General features: G+C 38.3%; 1 protein-coding gene across 2 annotated transcripts in view; it reads left to right on the forward strand.

The window, feature by feature from the left end:
* ST8SIA6 (ST8 alpha-N-acetyl-neuraminide alpha-2,8-sialyltransferase 6) overlaps positions 1-13,404 on the forward strand; it is a 33,319-nt gene extending 19,915 nt beyond the window's left edge. For both annotated transcript variants that reach the window (XM_062494523.1, XM_062494531.1), the window contains exons 5-8: positions 6,271-6,415; positions 8,661-8,773; positions 9,941-10,033; positions 12,936-13,404. In XM_062494523.1, coding sequence (XP_062350507.1) covers positions 6,271-6,415; positions 8,661-8,773; positions 9,941-10,033; positions 12,936-13,404 — 820 coding nt within the window. The remainder of the gene's footprint in view (positions 1-6,270; positions 6,416-8,660; positions 8,774-9,940; positions 10,034-12,935) is intronic.
* The last annotated feature ends 308 nt before the right edge of the window (positions 13,405-13,712 follow it).

Consider the following 13,712-nt stretch of genomic DNA (forward strand, 5'->3'; position numbering starts at 1 on the left):
TTGGATCAGTCTGAGATAATTATGTCTTCATGGCAGACTCTAAATAGTCTTTGGTTTGAAACTTTTATTATGCTTTTTACATATTCAGCCTTGACTTCAGATTCAAACCTTTTGGCTTTCTTTGTTTTAGACGTTTATGATTTTACTTCATTTATAGGCAATTCAAGGGCTGTCAGTGTATCATTCCCCTTCAACATGTTCTGTTTCAGATATCAGATTTAACCACCCTTTTCTTAAAGTTTGGAATATTTCACAGTATGCCTCATTGCACTTTGATTGACGCATTGACTTGGATTGACAAGAGCCTGGAGAAGCCTGTATCTTTATCTAGAGCCCCCAGTGCAGTACAATAAGACAATTGTTTGTTCATTATAAAATATTACAGAAATGGACATAGATAAGAACTAGTCTTCCTGCTTGTAGTTGTGTCCTTGAAATTTTGCTGTTATGCAGTGGAATTTTTTGTTCTTCTACTGTCCCAACTGTCTATGCAGTATGAAACCTCTGCAGTGTGAAACTTTTGATGCCTTCACATGTACAGCAAAATAACCCACATGAACTAATGATTATAAATATCCAAGCTAGGTAAGCTATTACAACAAGCTTAACAGACTTATGTGCTTGCTTTAATAAGCAAGCACAAACCTTTTTCTGGTTTCTAGTAATCCATCTTTTTTTTTTTTTTTTTTTTTTTTGCTTTAATCGTTTGTTCTTTGTTCTTGAATTTACAAGCTGTGCTGGGAAGTTCACTTAACTCACAGGAGTTACAGCTTTAAATATTTGCTAGTTATAATTTGGTTTTTTTGGTATATAAATAGTGTTTGGTTCTCTTTTATGTGATGCTTTTGTGTCTAGGGTAACTGAAAATCTGCAAGGAGATGCATCTATGTAGGCATTACCAGTGTCAATAATGTGCAGGTACTTTTTAACAGGACTGATATGATACTGTTTTTGCCAACAAACATTCACTTTATAGATGTTTGTAAATGATGACTTAAAATCAAATAGCTTTACACCATTATTAAAAAAGTTTGTCCTGATCACTTTTAAAATACTTCAGTTGTTGAAATTTTGCACCTCACCTAGGCAATCTCTTTTGGTGTATTTCCTAATATGGAATTTAAACTTTCTTTAGGGCAAATTAAAATTGTTTTCCTCATCCTTCCTGTAATGGCCTTAAAGGACAGTAGAGCATCTACTATTTCTAACAATGTTTTGAATATTTTGATACTTCTGCAGTGTCTACCTTCATCAATTTTTCTCCTCCTCCCATCCCAGTTTAGTCCAATGCATAACAACAGTGAAATATTCCACACTGTTGTCAGGAATGACAAATGCCTCAGGCCACAGATCCACAGGCCCTGATGTTGTACTGAAGCATTTTCAATGGGAAAGGTTTGGTGGAATGGGAAATTTTTGAACTCTGCAGGTGGTTTTACATGAAGGCAAGTCTCATACTCATTATAGATTCTTCCAATGTCACTCAGAGTAACCTGTATCACCAGTCCTGGCCTTTGAACCAGCTGAGAGAGTCTGCTAACCCTTGACTAACCATTAATTGTTTTAGCCCTTGTGGTTGGTCCACACTGAATTGTTGATGATGTTGAGATGTTTGCAGTATCTTCAGGATGTGTGCATACTGACTTGCCAGCCCTCACATGCAGCCTGTACAGAAGGCACAAATCAGCTAAAATGCATGTATTCATACTAGCACAGAACCATGGTAGCTAATTTTGCTGCTATCTTGGCTACAGAGCAACTGCAGGAGCTGCAAAGAAACTATATCAACATATTTAGAGCATGTCTATTCCACTAAACACAATGGACTATCCATATGGAGTGTTTGTTATGCAGAAAAAGTTTGGAAATGTGTAATCAAAGCAAACAGCCCTCTGTTACTGCCAACAGTTCAGCATGGAAAAACTGCATAGCAGTTGGAAAATAACATAATTTGGCTTATCTCACAAGCCAAAACAATTTTGGTAACTTGCTTCGAGAAACCTTCAATAAAGGATTTTCATAAGGTCGCAGCAGCCGTGAACCTGAAGAAATTATTTGGATGCTGTAGGCTCAAAATTCTTTATCAGCTGAACAACAATACAAACTTGGGTCCTGCACCCTTCAGCCACAAAGAAAAAAAAGCAGAGGAAGTGTATGCTGAGCAACAATAACCATTCTTTAGTGCAACTATGTATGACTCTGTGTTGTCTAATGTGATCAAAACTTCCCAGACAAATGCAGCACACCTGTTTGCTTAGGTTATTGACTAAGATTATCATGACTGTACTTACTTAGTCCAATGAGATATGTATTACCAGTCAAAATGATGTAGTCTTTTTCTAGGTTCTGATTTTGTTCCCCACTTATTACAAGTGACTGTTCTAGATAATGCAGTTAACTCGCTTTCTGCTTATCTTGGCATAAGAAATATCTGCATTTGGAGTTATGCCTCAGGATTAAAAAATAACTCTTAGATATCACTCATCTTCCAAATCCCTGCAGGAGAAATATTGGAGGAAAAGAAACTGTCAGTAATAACCTCTGCTACAGAGGAGATATTTTCCAAAATTACTGCTCTACAAAACTTGAGTACTTTGACTCAAACATCACCTTCAGTCTCAACTTGTCACACTGTGACTAGATCATAAACACCCTTTGTTCTAGGGCAATCCTGCAGTCTCTGATAAAAGATGGTACTTAAACCTTCCTACTGTAAGCTACATTCATGTTATGAAAGGTATGAGATGGATGTTCAGCCTCTATAGCAGCATCCTATCTTCCAGGAGCTGCTTCCATATCTTAGGGTTTTCTCCCAGCCAGAACAATGTGAATCACTTTTTAGTCCAAAAAAAAAAAAAAAAAAAAAAATTACTACTGTTTGGTGCTCTTAAGATCTTGACCCTTGTTTCTTATCCCACTATCTTAAGTTTCCCTCTTCCCAGGTGGCATGATAGGAGTTAAAATGTCTTGGCTTTGCAACTCCTCACATAGAGCCCTTGTAGGATACATGGGTTAATTTTATGAAGCGAATATTCTTCACTGAGATGTCACCTGCTGACAGATCACATATGAAGGACATTAATACTCTGATGAAATTGCAGTAATAGATTGCTTGACCTGCCCAGTCTCTACTCCTTCTTCATTGTTTGCTCTCAGTTGTAGATTACCACATTTCACAGCTTGCACAAAATCCTGTGTGAACAGATTGCTGAATACACTGCCGTGGCTAATACTGTCTGCAGGTTACGTGCTTTGTACAGGGATGCTTGAGCACAATGGGATTCTGTGTCATGATTTGATCTAAATAAAATGTTTCTATTGCTACCACCAAATTTTTAGCATGGATGCTGTAAGAATATTTGTCATTAATCAGTATGCATTTTTATGTGTGTTTTCTGTGTTTCTGGACTAGCTTGGCTCTGTTTTACGTCCTTGGTGAATGCATAAAATTAATTTAAACTATTACTTTCTTATTAGTTCTGATATCTGTTTTTCTTCCGCACCGTTTCTGCTTTTATTGAAGCACTCATTCTTGTGGAATGAGTAATAAAAAGCAAAAACATGTCATCTCTATTAATGAATGGGATCTGTTATCAGTTTGCCATTTCAGGGTCTGGTAGCCATCATACACAAAAGAGCAGTTTTACTGATGTTGGCAAGAATATTCTGGCATTATTCCTTCTTCTCTGAATGTCCACTGGTTGACACAGATAACGTTTAGGCCTGCTTCATTTAGCTTCAAGAAAATAAACAAGGAAATCAACATTAAGGGTTATGTGATTCCTCATTTTCATGTGAGTGCCAGGGAGCAGTGAGGGACAGCTGCTTCCTCAGGGACAGGGTGTGGGATTCCAGCACAGTAACCTGGCCAGCAGAGCAGAAACTGGTAGCTGGGCTCATCCCACCCCTAGCCAGGAATGGGGCAGCCCTAGCCTAGGCATGAGCACTTCTCTGGGAATGGGATGGACACAGCTGGAGACTGGCCCCAGTTTCTGGGGCAGTGACTGATGGCTCTGGAAGATTGAAATAGGGTCTTGGACCCTAGACAGGATGGACAGACCCTAGACAACCCCAGGGTGCTGGACAGTGGTGAGGCTTGATGGTGCTCTTAGGACCTGAAAGTGAGATCTGAATCATCTTATTGCTACAGTATTTTGTAAGATTGGAAAGAGCTGGTTATAGTAAAAAGAGACAAGAAGGAAAAGCAACTGTGCTCCAGTCAAAAACAATAACACTGGTTCAGTAACATCCAGTGTTCTCAGACATGATAATTTCACTCTACTGCCTTTCTGCATCCTTTTTACTTTGCCATATATTTAGAATAGGATACTATATGTGCACAGAGCAATTGTTTTCACCTTGTGGGTATCTCCTGACCCCAGACCATAGTTGCAGTTCCACCCATAGCCTTGAACCTAGTGGTTTTTGCTGGCCACAGATCTTCCCTGCCCCTTCAGGTTTTGAGCAGGCTAGTGGGAATCACTGTGTTTAGGGAGTGGAGTCAAATGCAGCTTATAGAAATCTGAACCCTACTGCTTCCTCACTCAGGAGTGACATTTCCTGGTTACTCTCCTAATGTGGTTATTTCAGATCTGTGCCTTCCCAACACTCAGTCTTTCCCAGTGTTCCTCATACATCTGGACACTTTGCCTTGGAGGAGTTTTAGAACTCAGTATTCAAAACGAGTTAATATATGCCAGTAAGTCGTCTGGCAACTGAAATGGTGCTCTCTTCTTTCTTTGTCTCCTTTTGTATTTTATGTATGAATCAAACCAACCTTCCCAAGTTTTTTTTCTCCCTCATTTTGACCATTTTTTCAAGAGAAGTGAGATTAAGAATTATCCCAGACATGTTCGTTCTCTGTCTTCTGAGAAACAATGTTTAGGTTCTCCTATGTGCTGGACTATGCCTCAGTTCAATCAGAAACATTAAGTTATAATATTTATAATATTCATAATAATTATTATTTTAAAAACATTTATTATTGTTATTCTTGTTTTTTCTTTGTCTACATTGTTAAAGTGAAATGAAGCAACTTCTCTTAGCTGTGTCTTACCCCATTGAAGTCAGCTCACTTTCAAGAAGAATTTGGCTTCTAATATTTAACTAGTTTCAACCATTTGTTTTACTTTAAACATTGAAACAATATGAAATAAAGCTTTTATATTCCTTTGGCTTTAATGGTAAACATTTTTTCTTCTCAGTTAGCCTTCAGTGTGGTATTTTCAAAATTCTGGGAAATTCTGCTATAAATAAATATATTTTCTTCTCTAAATTGTTAGTAGTTCTCTTAGTATCTCACCTAATGAAAAATCTGTTTCCTAGCGATTGATACCTAATGTCTGGCCATGAATATTTCAGCCTTACAGTCTGAAAATCAGGTCCCATGGCAGCAGAGAGGATGTTGTTGCCTAAAGCAAAAAGAATTATAGTGTTTTGGGTCTGATTTCAAAGGTCTGATGGGGATTTTAATTTCATTTCATTTCATTTCATTTCATTTCATTGTTAATAACATAGAATGTTCACGCACATAATATTTTTATAAGTTTGGAGGTAACAGGAAGTGTAAGATGAATGGTAGTCTTCACTCCCACAAAAGGTTTAAGTAGTGAATCCCTTGCATTTTTATTTATTTAAGGACTTCTGCTAGGTGTTTTGGGGAGCAGCTAGACTATCTGTCTGGCACATAGGTATCTGTCTTCTTTATGTGCAAGTTGTGATGTAATTTATTTAACATCTGTGGTACTGTGCACAGGAAAATTGTGATGAATAGTTGCAGAAATTAATTATTAATTAATTGGCTTGGAACCATCTAGAAATTCACTAAGTACCACTTCCAGTACCTTCCATCTCAATCTCTTTTATTTCCTTTTTTTTCCTTCTTCAGCCTTCTAGTTTCTTACAGCCCCTTGTTCTATGTTGGTGAAAATCAAAGTGTTAATTCTTTGGGGACTGAAGTCTTTCAGTGTTTCTATATTAATCTTAGCAATTAATATTGAGGAGGTTGATTGTAACTTTTTCTCAGTGGGGAAAGGAGACCAAGAGATAAAAACAGTTATCAGTTCTTGATCTGATTAGTTTCTGAACATTAGCTGTGAAAATGAACTTGCTTAAGAAAGCAAGTCAAAGGAAATTACATCATAGAAGGTTAATATAGCCTTTTGCTGGTAGTTAATTCAAACTGGTGTTCATTGATCTGATTCTCTAGCCCTGATTTTCTATTTATTTACATGTCTTTGAGCAGGTTTTGTTTGTTTGTGTTTTTTGCAGGTCAGAATTAGCTTCCTGCTGTGATGCAGTTCACAATTTTATTGCTTCTCAAAACAACAGCCCATTGGGTAGTAACATGAGTTACGAAGTGGACAGTAAAAAGACTATCCTCATTACAGAGGACATTTTCAAGATGCTGCCTGTGGTAAGAACTGTGTATTTTCCTGTTATTATAATTACAGTATATATATTTTGGATTGGTAATTGAGATGCTGTGGTTTCTCTGGAAGAGACCCATCAGCCCCTGTATGCACTTATGTACTTCCTTATTCACCTTGCAGGGTGGTTTGTGTTTTTACCACCTTCCTTTGCAGTGGTAGAGGCATTTACAGATATAGATCATAGGTTGGAGGTAGAGTGGCTACAGAACACAAGTGGTGCCTGGCTTGGCAGCCAGTTGAATTCAGGAGCAAATACTCTGAGAGTGTTTGCCTTGCTTTTATCATTCCTGTTTTTAAAGGCATTTCAATCTGTAAGAACATTTCATATTCCTCATATGCCCATGCTATTTCCAGTGCAGGCTTGGGCATGTAGCTTATGAATGATATTTTGGTGGTAAACCTGATACAGAATATCATAGAACACACTAGAGTAGAACAGAGACATTTCAGTTGGAAGGAACCCGCAAAGATCACATAGTCCAACTGCCGGATCGATTCAGGGCTGATCAAGTCAAAGCAAGTTATTAAGAACATGGTCTAAATGCCTCTTAAACACTGACAGCTGGGGACAACAGCCACCTCTCTAGGAAGCCTGTTTCAGCAATTGACCATGCTCTTGATAAAGAAATGCTTCTTAATGTCCATCTAAACCTCCCTTGGTGCAGCTTGGAACCATTCTGGTGTGTCCTATCACTGGATACCATGCAGAAGAGATCTGGACCTTCCTCCCCCCTTCCCTTCCTCAGACAGCAATGAGATTACCTGTTCTTTTCTCCAAACTATACATGTCTAAAGTCCTCAGCCACATTTCATAGGACATTCCTTCCAAGCCTTTCACTAGATTTGTTTCCCACTGGGGCAGGGTGTTTGCAGCCAGAAACACAAGTTGAGAAAAGGAATCAGATTTTGTACCTTAGGATTACAGTAGACATACAAGACCTCGAGACTAGACAAAGAGTTTGTATTTGGTTTCTTGAATCTAAGAGCACATGGGAACCCTCTTGCCCACCTCTAGCATCCTTGATTTGTGAGATCCCAGCTACCACGCGTAGCATGTTTTTCCTAACACTGCTGAGAATCAGTCTTTACTGGCTCCATTACAATAGAGGATATAGTGATTCCAAATTTAAGCTGGAGAAATGAAAAAGGTAGTATGTTTTATCTGCTCATATGCATGCTAAATTAGCCAGAAATGCATGACCTTTGTGTTCTCCTACCATCCTTTCAGAATTGAACAAAATATTTCAGCATGTTGTTTTGTAATATATTGCCAGGCAATATGATGTTTGCACCTTTTCCCACACTTTTTGTCTTGTTCATAGCAGTGTCTCTTCTTGCTTTTCTTTGAGCAAGCTGATGAGAGAAGAAAGAAGGATAATGCTTTCCATAAGCAAGTTTTGAGTCACTTTTACAGCTGGGTTTAATTTCTGCAAAGTATCCCAGTTGTTGGCCTCTGGTGAATGTCAGTGCTCCCACAGCAGAAGAGGTTGAGCAACATACATGAAAAGTTTCTGAGACTGGGATAACAGCCAGCTATATTAACGTCAACCTAAATGGCCAACAACTTACATTAATTTTCTAGGTTGTGAACTGTACTGGTTCTCAAGTGGATGCACTTAGCTCCCACTCAGCTTCCCCACTGCAAGACAGCATGCTGTAACAAGAAGAGGAGCAGAGTGTGAACAGCCAGAAGCAGTAACCTCTTCAGTGAGGCCTCCCATACACAAAGAGTTAAGCCAGGGCACATAATTATCCTTTATAGCATCTTCAGGTTCCTCTACATTTGTTATTCTGCTTCAAATGTAATTGTGTGATGACACAAGTGAGGTTAATTTACAAAGTTACCTTCTATCACCCAAGAAAGTAAACTACCGTATGACAGCCCCCAGACAGTTACAGTGCAAAGGAAAATAGGTAAATTTGAACTATCTTCAGTATAAATTAGTTCCTTAGCTTGTGAAGGTTTCAGTCCACTATGAGACAGTTATAGTGTTAAGTGTATTTAAAAGTTACTCAGTTTTAACAATCCAGTATTATTCTCCCAAAATTCTGATAGCAGAGGTAACGGTTCTCTGTTGGTGCCTATTTTTGGCTCTTGGCTGTCCAGGTCTGGCAATCCTGTCTGCTGAACGGTGAATGCTTTTACTAGGATTTACCAGATAAAACCTGCACAAAGAAACAATCAAAACACTTATTAAGAATTGGCTGCATCTTTTTATTTGTTTGCAGTCCTCTCCTCTTTCAGTCTATCCCTTCAAGAACTGTGCTGTGGTTGGAAATGGAGGAATTCTGAAGAATTCCAGCTGTGGAGCTGAGATCGATAGCTCTGACTTTGTGTTCAGGTAAGAGATGCTTCATCTTCCTGAAGAGTGTCCAACATTCTGAGAACTTGGCAGGATTGGAAGTATGCCAATGCCAGTTTGTAGCAATGAGGAAGGATCTTGACAATTCTTTGTTTCTGCCTCTTTAAGGATACTTCTGCTTTGTAGTTTTCAGAATGCTGCTTTCTAATTAAAGAGTGGGCTGGATGACACATGTATGATCTGTGATTGCTAAGTCACCTTGCAGTGATGTGAAACGGATTGTTGAGAAACTGATATTTCTGGTCATTTAAGATCCTTTAGGAGACTGGTATTAAATGTCACGTGTATCTCTGGTTTAACAAAGTGTTTACTTAGCCATGGTTTGGCTCACCCATGTAGCTACTTAATTGCCCTGATATTTGTTTAATCTGTTTCTCATTTTAAAAATTAACCATCTATTTAAGTAGTGTTTTTAATCTTCCTGGATAGACTGGGAGAAAACCAGGCACAGTCTGAGTGCAATTTTGCCCACTCTCAGTATGTGACTTACAGTTTGTAGTTCACTTTGTAGTTCACTCAGCAACAGAGGGAAGTTTCTCACTTTTCTCAGTGATGTCCAGTCACACAGAGTGCTGGATTTTGTTTCCTTTTCTTTCTTTTTCCTAATATTTGGGCTTTTGAAAATCTAAAAGAAAAGAACACTCTTTCCAGTTAGATAAGTGTTTTAATAAAAATTGCAAATCTCTGTACTAAGATGCTAAACTTACTAAGTGAATGAATTTTAATAAATACTTTCTTTACATTTTACAGAAATCACTGTTTCTGCAATAGGGCAAGTTATGTTCTTGTTAGAAGACAGAGTAGAAGACTTCCAGCAGAAATGCACTGTTTAGGCAAGAGGGGCAATATTTCCTAGCAACCAGCATAAGGCATTCATAGACTGGCTCCTCCTGGGATTTTAACTGTGCTCCTGGTTTGTGATAGGATTTATGAAAATGAGCTCTCTGTGCCCTATTTTAACCATCTGTATAGTAGATTAAATATCTTTACTAGAAGTGCTGTAAGCCTTATTTAATATTTGTAAAGTGCTTAGACATCCCTGGGAGCTGACGTGAAAGTGTCATTGCACAAGAGAGGAATTTGCAAATAATAACTGTAAAGCATTTCTGGTGCACATCTGTTTAAACAAATGTTTCTCAATTTCAGGTGTAACCTCCCTCCAACCACAGGAAATATTAGCAAAGATGTTGGCAATAAAACAAACCTTGTGACTGTTAATCCGAGTATCATAGCTCAGAAGTGAGTACTCCTGCAAGTCTGTTTCTGGGCAGTGGTGTATAATTGTTTGTCATGATTTAGATTTTCATGGAAATCCATGCATAGAGAGCAGTGCATGTAGATTACCTCATTAAGCCTTTGCTTCCATGTAAAATACATACTAGTCTAAAAGGAAATCTTCTAAACCTGGTGTTTTTGTACCGTAAAGGAGTCAGCAATACCCAGATTATCAAGAGCCTTGGCTGATACTAGACAATTTATGGCAGAGTAAAATTGTTGATTGTAAGCCCAAGCCTCTTCTTTTCCCTCCATGACCCTTATGACCCCAAGCATTTAGAAAGGAATTGTAATCATAAATCAGGAAAGCCTGGAAATGTGTGTCTGACTCTATCAGCAGTACCATGAGCACATGTTCTTAGGTAATGTGCTTAGAGTATGTTCTGATGGAGGCTGTTTCCTGAATGGAGGCCCAGCTTCTGTCATCCATTTTTTCAATCCATATGGAAGCTGCTTGCTCACACACTTTTTTTCCCAGCAGAAGTGGGGTTTTTTTCGCCTTCTTGATGAAAAGAAAATCTAATAAGGCCAGCCTGACTAATCTGACAACTTCAGCAGGCTGGAACTGAAGCTTATCTATGAAAAGGACTGCTGTGCATGTTATTTACTGCTAGCTAAACTTCCTGTATCTTATTTTCTGTCATAACTGTATTGTCAAAATGACAACATAAGGCAAAGCTTTTTTTTTTTTCTCCTTGAAAGGAAAACTGCAGTGGGTTCATAGAAATTACTAACAGACATTTTTTCATTGTTTCAGGGATGAAACTTCATTTTTTGCAATGAGTACTAACTGTGTTAATGCTTACCCAACCCTTTTTTTAACTTTAATGAAGATGAATTATTCTTCTCCAAAATTAGATTTAGTTCACTGATGTTAGTGGGGCTGCACAAGGATATGAGGAAGAGAAATTGTTCAGTGACTCAGCATCCTTGGTGACGTCTGACCTGATCCACAATTTTTCTGGGCTTGATCAAAGTGTTCTGCCACAGCTGCACTCATTTTTTAGCCAAATCAAGTCACACTAGGGTTAATAGGAGTTACACTGAAGGAAATAGGAGATAAACCTGTGGGAGGATTAAGTGAGAGTATAAGAGGACTTTATTATTTTAAAAAGTATTTATTTAAATATTCAGAAAAAAACTGTAAATGCTTTTGAAGAAAAAGCAGGAAACAAGTTGGTACCATTTAGCAGAACCAAGTTTGTTTCTTCTCTCAGAAGACCTATTCTGACATTATTCCCTGTAATTTCCAATTCTTTATTTGCATACTGCTTTAGTCTGATGTTATTATTGTTAAGGTTAATCAGCTTTTGAGCTGTGTTTGTCAGGGTGTAAAATGTAGGTGAAGTCTCTTGGAGAAAAGCACATTTCTTATGTGTCCTAATGGAACTGAGCTACACTTCTTACAGTGGCAGAGCTGGAAAGGAGATTGAGACACTGTTGAGATATCCCAGTTTCTGACTAAGGAGGAATACGGATTTGAATTCTGTCCTGGAGGTTCAGTACTTTATACTGAGTAAAAACAGAGAAAATTCTTGTAGTGGAGGCCAGAAATTCACCCTTCAGCTACTTTTCCTATACACAGGCTCAGGCATTTCTTGCTTGTTTTGGCTTTGTGACTCCTGCATGCACAGAGGTTCAGGGTCAGTAGGAGGGCCTGACTCTCTCTCATTCATTTTGTTTCAGAGTCTCATAGTAGTGGCACTTTTCTCGAACCAGAAGCTGCAAGTTTAAACCCCCTCAGGTTGAAAAGGGACATATCACTCCTTGCACTAATTTAATTGTGCAAGAGGTAACTCTTCTTTGAATGTTTTAAATGGAAGTGGCAGTGGCTGCTGTCCTCTGTCTTGAAGTGTTGCATGAAAAGAGGGTTTGAAACTACTCAAGTTGTGAAGAGAAATTATACCAAATTTTCCAGCTTCTGCTGGAGCCATTTGTAAAAAGTGCTCTCTGATAGCCTTTAGAAGGTAAGAATACACTACTCAAATAGACAACTACCTACAAAGGAGGACTCAGTGCTTTAAGTCCCAAAGAGGGTAGAAGCTCCATACATTTAGGTGATTCAGAAAAGACAGATCTATGGAGGATGTGAGTTGAATGACCCCCTTGCTTTCCTCACTTCTCAGATAACTTGGGAATTTCACTAGTCAGTATTTGGGAGCACAGAATTATGCAGTGGTGAGAACTAAGTCTCTTTGTTCTTTGTCGGGGACTGAAAGCATCTGAGAATAAATCCTCACTATTTGTGAAGTTAGAGCTCTAAGTCTTTATAGATATCCATGTGTTCCCTTTGTAGTGGAAGGATATAAACAGGGATGCCTATATTTTTAGCTATTTTAAAAGTATATCCTACATTTGAGCACACACTAATCTTTAACACTCCAAGACTTCTCACATGCATCCTTGAATTTCCACACAGGGCAGACAGAGATTTTGAAGAGAGATTTTTGTACACCTGTTGATGTAAAAAAACACATTTCACAAACACACACTGTATATATTGTAGTGTGTGTATTTTTAAATAGAGAAAGTATGAGCAAATTTTTTTTTTTGTCATTCTTCTTAATTTCTTAGGTTGATCAATTCTTGAAATATGTCCTAGTCTCATTAACAGTGAATTTGATGTGCTTCAGTATCTCCTGTGTTGCCAGTTCAGTCCTATGTAGTGTGCTCTTATTGTACAACAGTCAAATTTTCATAGCTGCACATGAGAACTCATAATAGGGTGATGTAAATTTGTAGTGTAGACAGGCTGAACTGCAGCAGCAGAGTTCATAATGCATCTTTGCAAATGCAGTTGTGCTGTTCCAGTCTGTAATGTTTGTATCAATACTACATTCCATTTCTAAAATTTTGTACTTTCCAGATACAGCAAGCTAAATGAAAAGAAGACAGAATTTCTGGAAAACATTGCGGTCTATGGAGATGCTTTTCTTTTACTCCCAGCATTTTCCTTCAGAAGCAACACAGCCACTTCTTTTAAAGTATACCACACTCTGAAAGAGTTCAAAGCTACCCAAAGGGCAATATTTTTTCACCCCACTTACCTGAAAAGTCTTGCCCAGTTCTGGAGAACTAAGGGCGTGAAAGCCTACCGGTTATCATCTGGTTTTATGATCACTAGTGCTGCTCTTGAGCTGTGTGAGAATGTGAAGCTCTATGGCTTCTGGCCTTTCTCAAAATCCACAGAGAAGATGCCAATCAGCCACCACTATTACGACAACCAGCTGCCAAAACCGGGTTTCCATGCAATGCCCAAAGAATACAACCAGATCCTTCAGCTTCATGGCAAAGGCATTTTGAAGTTGCAGTTTGGTAAATGTGAATCAGACTAAAAAGGTAGGTCCCATTCTTACCACATGAAATGTCTTAATTTCACTAATGTGCCAAGGGCAAGCTTGTTTTAAAAAGTGTGAGTCTGTTCTTCTTAGAGAGGCATTTCTACCTTACACTCAATGAAAGTTATATTCCTAAATAAGTGAAATACTGGATCTTTCTGAATAAATATGTATCACAGAGTTGTGAAATGTTTTCTGATTATGAATATTAGATGGGGAGCATTGCTAAGTACAAATTATCCCATAAACCATAGTCGATCAGAAGTGTCTCCTTATCTCAGGTGCATGTCTCTGCCAACTTATGT

The sequence above is a fragment of the Cinclus cinclus genome, chromosome 1 (genome assembly GCF_963662255.1).
Source record: "Cinclus cinclus chromosome 1, bCinCin1.1, whole genome shotgun sequence".
Taxonomy (NCBI): Eukaryota; Metazoa; Chordata; class Aves; order Passeriformes; family Cinclidae; genus Cinclus; species Cinclus cinclus.